The sequence below is a fragment of the Microtus ochrogaster genome, linkage group LG1 (assembly GCF_000317375.1).
Source record: "Microtus ochrogaster isolate Prairie Vole_2 linkage group LG1, MicOch1.0, whole genome shotgun sequence".
NCBI lineage: Eukaryota > Metazoa > Chordata > Mammalia > Rodentia > Cricetidae > Microtus > Microtus ochrogaster.
The window spans coordinates 52,051,459-52,057,798 of NC_022027.1; the positions used below are offsets into that span (position 1 = coordinate 52,051,459).

Sequence of the window (6,340 nt, forward strand, 5' to 3'; positions counted from 1 at the left end):
AACCCTTTCTGTCTCCTTCTACCACTCCTGTGATGGGTAAACCCTTTCTGTCTCCTTCTACCACTCCTGTGATGGGTAAACCCTTTCTGTCTCCTACTTACAGAATATGTAAATATGAGTCTTCTTTACAATCTTTCCTTTAATTGGGCAAGGACTTCCAAAGTATGAGATTTCATAAAAATAATTTTAAACACAGTCGACAGAGGTAAAGATGGCAGAGATATTTGAGAGACTTCCTGAACAGACCTCCCCCATGGCTTGAAGACTGTCCACCATTCAGTGCCTTGCAGACAAATACTGTTGATGCAGTTTTTCCAGACCCAATCAGCTTTATTTGTATAAAATTTCCAAGATTACAGATGAAACATGACTACATAAGGAAAATACAAAACATACTGACTAGGCTCTTCTGCCATAGAGCCAGAATCACAGAGAAACCTTTTTTTATTGAATTTGCTTAAATTTTAACAATATCAGTATTTTTTTTTTTAACAAAAGGAAGTCTATGTGGTGGTCCAAGCTTAAAATTTCAGTGTCTAGGAGGCTAAGGCAGGAGGAATCCAGGTCAAGACCGATGTGGGCTATGCAATGAGAACTTGCCTCAGAAAGCACAAACCAGTCAGCCTAATAACTTATCAAACAAACACTAGAAATTGTGTTCTTTAGGATCATAAAGTTCAACTTCTTAACATTCTGTGGCGTGGGGTAACACCTAGGGAATGTGTGAGAAGAAAGTGTTCTACGGCTGAGCTACACTCAGCCTGAACTTGCCACTGCCAACATAAGCGTGATACTCAGCAAGATATTCTCAGTTTCCCAATTAAGCTAAATATTTAAATATGTTTGGCCTAAATTAGGAGCAAAATGTACCAAATATAAATGGCACATGAAGGTGGCAATATGGGAAAACAAATATGCTAATTAAAGCCCCAGAATAAAACTAAGAAAATGCAGCAGAAAGGTATTTGCAAATCTAATTACTGAAAGGTAGTGGAAGATGTGAATTTATATTTCAAGAGTCAATGCTTCCATTCCAATCAGGGAACACATTTCTCAAAAAGTCTAGGTATTTCATATTTGATTTTTAGAGATCAAATGTTTAAAAAAGAAAGAAAGAAAACACACAGAGAACAATCACTTCAGATGCTCAGGTCTGCATCGGAAAACTACACAATACAACAAAGGAAATAGTTTGGTTTGACTGAATTGTCAACTTGATACAACCTAGAACCACCTGGAAGGAAAGTCTCCAATCGAGAACTGTCTAATCAGTTTGGCCTGTGGCCATGTCTGTGGGGAACTGTCTTACTAACTGATTGATGCAGGTGAGACTGTGGGCGGCACCATCCCTAGGCAAGTTATCTAGAGCTGCATAAATAGCTAAGCATGAAGCTGAGAGGGAGTCACATGCAGGGTTCCTCCACTTCTTGTTTGAGTTCCTGCCATGATTCAGTGAGGGACTGAAACCTAACACAAGAAATAATAACCCTTTTCTTGCCATAAGCTGCTTTTGGTCAAAGTGTTGTGTCAGCTAGAGAATGACACCAGAAGAGGAAATAAGTAACAAATGTTGCAGTTACATCCAGCAACCCTGCCCTGCAGGGAGGAAGACCATGGCAGTCTCTTGGATGCTTTACCAAATTACCACCCAGCTAAGAACAACATTAACTTGATGATCTTAGTTTTGAAGATGTGAGGACAAACCGGGTCTTGGCAGCCTAGGAGGGTACTGGCAGCATTGTATTGGTTGTGGAGAACCCATTGTCTTTCTGCCTACATTTGTTGGCCCATGTTCCCTTGTTTTCATCTTTAAAGCAAGCAACATCGCCCTCTACTACATTGGGCTTCACCTCTGAGGGACCCTGAGGGCCCATCTGGACCACCCTCCCAGTGAGAACAGCCATGGTGAACTAGGAGAGCGTTCCACTTACCTGTTTAGCGATAGCTTTGCTATCTAACTTGTTATAGACTTTCCGAATTCTCGCCACTGTTAGGGAGGACACGGAGAGCACATAGAGGCCAAATGACACCTTTTCCTCTGCAACTAGTGACACAGGCGAAGGAATGACACCTTCAGACTTTACATCTTTACCTTCAAAAGAAAAAGTGTGTCTTATCACAATGGCCAATAGTTTTCTACACACTCAGAACAGTGTCTATTCTTACTGTCATTCTTGCCTGGGTGGCTTTAAATACTTTTTAAAGTGGAAATAAAAGACAGCCAGATTTCAAAGCCATTTTGCCTTTTTAGCTCTTGTCTATTTCTGTGACTACAGTATAGGAAAGGGGCTGTCAGTCATACAAGCCTACACCGTTTTACTCTTACCGAACCTGACCATCAGGCCTACTGCACAGGGGGCAAAGGGATGAAAACTCCATCTAACAAACCATCAAACACTCCATTCTGCATGGGAAGGCGTAAGAATGCATGGGCGTCGGCAGCTCTGCTTACCAAGCGCTCTCACCCACATCCCCCACGCCCCTTGGAACAGGACTGTGTACCTTGGTGGGAAGAACACACATTTTGAAATCCTGCTTTACTACTGAGAATCTATGTTGTAAATCTATTTGTCTGTCTGTCTCTGCCTCAGTTCCTACACTGATGAAATGGAAGTGAAAATGGTAGGAACTGAGATACTGCTTTGAGAGAAATAAATATGCATGAGGCGGAGCAGAGAACAAGGCCCTTGGGGATATTAACCCACTGAGCACAGGGTCGGCTCTCATCAGACACAAGGCTGAGTAAACAAAGTACTCAATCATCAAGTTAGTTAGTATTTAGAACTTCTCTGTCATAACTAAGGTCTCTGAGACCATGAGTGAAATCAGAACAAGAACAAGGCAGATGTGACACACCTGGGTGTCACAAGTAAACTGTACTCAAAAACGGATTTCAGAAAACGGATTATTAGGAGTGATAGCTTTAATCTTGAGAATTTTGTTTATTGGACCCACTTGTTCTTTTTTAAACATTTAATATTTAAATTGCTTCATGTGATAGAAGTAACATAAAGAAAATAGGATTGAAGTTGACCAAAATCTTCATCTTTAATCCAAGAAGAAAACATGGGAAATTAGCGAGTAGATAAGGAATCAGAAAAGTGCAGTGTGATTGTGAAAAGGAGTACTATATTTTCTCTTTTTTTTCCTTTCTTCTTTTGGTTTTCCGAGACAGGGTTTCTCCATGTAGCCCTGGGCTGTCCTGGAACTAGCTCTTGTAGATCAGGTTGGCCTTAAACTCACAGAGATCCACTTGCCTCTGCCTCCCAAATGCTGGGATTAAAGGCAGGTCTCACCACTGCCTGGCTCTATATTTTGTTTTCTCTATCAATTTATTTGTGATGCTGGGAACCTAGACATGGCAGCAAAACACTAATCCTGAGCTATATCCTCAACCCGAGAAGAGCACTTTCAACAGGAGTGATCGATACAATTAAAAAGCACATACCCAGTCCTACACACACACGAATCTTGCTGCAGAAGTTATGTCCCATACAGTGTGCAGAACTGAGGCTAAGTTACTCACATGGCACGCAGACAGCCTGGAAACTTCCAACGTAATTTGGTCCGAGTTCATAGATAGTGGTGACACTGGAAGGAGGTAGAACTTCCTCTAAGAAGTGAGTGGGCCCCAGGCGCCAAACCAGTGACGCAGTGTGGCGCTGTGCAGGCGGCGTCCCGATGTAGGCGTAGACTGTGCTCAGCACTGGGGGATTTGCTGAGCCGGAGCCTCCAGGAGTGCTGTGGACATAATGCAACTGCAGAGAAGACACAAGGCGAGACGGCGAAAACTTGGAACCCAGGAATGACTACTTTTACGTTCTATGTGTTCTCATTATCCCAGGACCACACCACATATTCAAACCAAGTTGAGAATCCAAGGGCAAGATTCTACCGTCTGTAACTGAGTGCTCACTGCAGAAATTTGTCATCAGATTCTCACAAAGTATTATATAGAGAAATGGCAACAATTAAATATAGGGCTACTATCACTCACTGCCTGTGGTCTAATTATCAGATTAATGATGCTTCTTTGAAAATGTAGAGTTCACAGTTCTATGATGAAACCACTTTTTATGTGAGTCTAATGAAAATTACTGATTAAAAGTATCTTAATAGTAAGAAAAATAAAATCTATAATTCATATGCACATATATTATCTCAACAGAAGATAGGCATGGTTGATTGACATTCTCAGAGTTGAAAATGTTTTGTTTACTGATGAGACATCTTAATTATCAATCAACTCATTTTAAATAAATATATATTTCAGTAGGGTGTAAGAGATGAGAAATTAAGGGTCTGCCTGTAACGGTAGCTTCTGTGACAGGTGAGGGACATTGCCACTGATTTATTTTCCATAACATCAGCCAAACTCAGATCATACCCAAAATTTTACATTATTAAAGAATGATCCCAGTGTTGTCAGAACATGGTGGTGAGGACCCACATGTCCATGCCAGCCTGACTACTCTCAGTAGACGTGTGTACTTGGACATGTGTGTGTAATGCTGCCGTGTGCCTCTCAATCCTAAAAGCTGGCGACACAATAGCGTGAATAAAGAGGAAGCTAGCAGTCCAGAGACTCACGTTAAACACCACCATACACCAAGGAATCAGCGAATACTGCAATGGGAAGTCTGGCATCCTTCTCATTGGCACAGAATGTCACGATAAAACATTACTACCACCGGAGAAGAAGATGATTCCAGGAAGCTGATGTTTTCACACAAGGAGACTAATTTGCTTTCGTTATTCTCTCAAATAACATCAGTGTAAGATGGACACTGTCTCACACAAGTTAAGAATTTTAACCTTGCTGAATTCTGTTCAAAGTAAGGACAGCTTACAGCCTGGACTGGAAATGCTTTAGATCGATTTAGTCTGAACTGGAAGTGCTTTAGACAGATTTTCCAGACTTTGGCATATCTATGCAAACTTTGCTACTCAGAAAATGTAAAATTCAAAATACTTTGAAATCCCCCCCCCCACACACACACCTTTTGCGAATGATACTGGCACTCAGGAAGTTTTAGATTTTGGTGTATTTTGAACTTTAGGTTTAGAAACGTTCAACTGAGAAAAATATTCACCTCATTCAGGAAGGAGTTCTTTACTCCTCCTTCCCAGTGCTCATGAATACTAGAGTGTGACATTCTTGATACATCCCCACGCCTTCCCACAGCATAAGCACCCAAGGGAAACCCAGGCATGGTGGCCTGCATCAGTGAGCAGCACCAGAGAGGTGGAGGAGGAAGGCTCACAGATGCTGGTACTAACCAACCTAGTCATTCTGTGAGCTCTAGGTTTAGAGGGACCCTGTCTTAGAAACAGAGTGGTGAGCAACAGAGGAAGACACCCAAAGTCATCGGCTGGCCTCCACATACGTACACATGTACGTACACACGCACGCACGCACGCACACGCACCCGTCTGCCGACGCGCACATGCCCCGTCACCTTCTCTCAGGAGCTGGCTTGAGAAGGGCTGTGTTTCCCGATGCAGAATGCTTACCTTCACGGTGCTGACGAGCTGCCCGTCGATATAGAGGGCCGCGGTGCTGTTCTTCAGCATGCCTTTGCTCATCAGCAGAACCAGATGATGCCACTGTCCTTCCACTATCAGTTCTCCACATCGAAAGCGGGCACAGCACGGGAGAATCTCATAGAAGGAGGACTCTTCACTGAAGTCATCAACTACAGCAGAGGGAAAGAGTCAGAGCGCATGCCCACACTGCCCCTGTTCTGTAACCATCAGCATCAGAGGAAGGCATGCTGCTCATCCCATAGACCATCCTGCCCAGAATCTCAGGACAGCAGCTCTGCATGGCTCTGTGTGGAAGGCATCGCCGGTTGTAAGCTCTTGCTTTCTGGGAAAACCTTGTCCTACAGTTATCTTCTGCCAGCTTCCCCAACTCTACATGTTTCTCTGCTCTCCCCACTTCTGCCTGATATGTGACTAGTCACACCGTGCTAGCAACAGGTTTACACAATGTAAACAGTAAGATGACAGGAAAGTGAGAATTTTCTTTTCTTATCTTTGTTCTTTATTTTTGAGACTGTAATTTAATTACCACAGTACTCCCTTCCTTTTGCTTTCTCCTTCCCGCCCCACCTCAGCTCCTCCCAGATCTCCCCCTTCCCTTTCTCCTCCCACCCTCAGCTCCTCCCACATCTTCCCCTTCCCTTTCTCCTCCCACCTCAGCTCCTCCCAGATCTTCCCCCTTCCCTTTCTCCTCCCACCTCAGCTCCTCCCAGATCTCCCCCTTCCCTTTCTCCTCCCACCCCAGCTCCTCCCACATCTTCCCCTTCCCTTTCTCCTCCCACCCCAGCTCCTCCCA

The 6,340-nt window shown here is 43.5% G+C and overlaps 1 protein-coding gene across 1 annotated transcript in view; it reads right to left on the reverse strand.

Moving 5' to 3' along the window:
* Wdfy3 (WD repeat and FYVE domain containing 3) overlaps window positions 1-6,340 on the reverse strand; it is a 216,963-nt gene that overhangs the window by 81,575 nt on the left and 129,048 nt on the right. The window contains exons 21-23 of the mRNA XM_026785032.1: window positions 5,515-5,696; window positions 3,527-3,758; window positions 1,932-2,092 (exon numbers count right to left, since the gene is read on the reverse strand). Coding sequence (XP_026640833.1) covers window positions 1,932-2,092; window positions 3,527-3,758; window positions 5,515-5,696 — 575 coding nt within the window. The remainder of the gene's footprint in view (window positions 1-1,931; window positions 2,093-3,526; window positions 3,759-5,514; window positions 5,697-6,340) is intronic.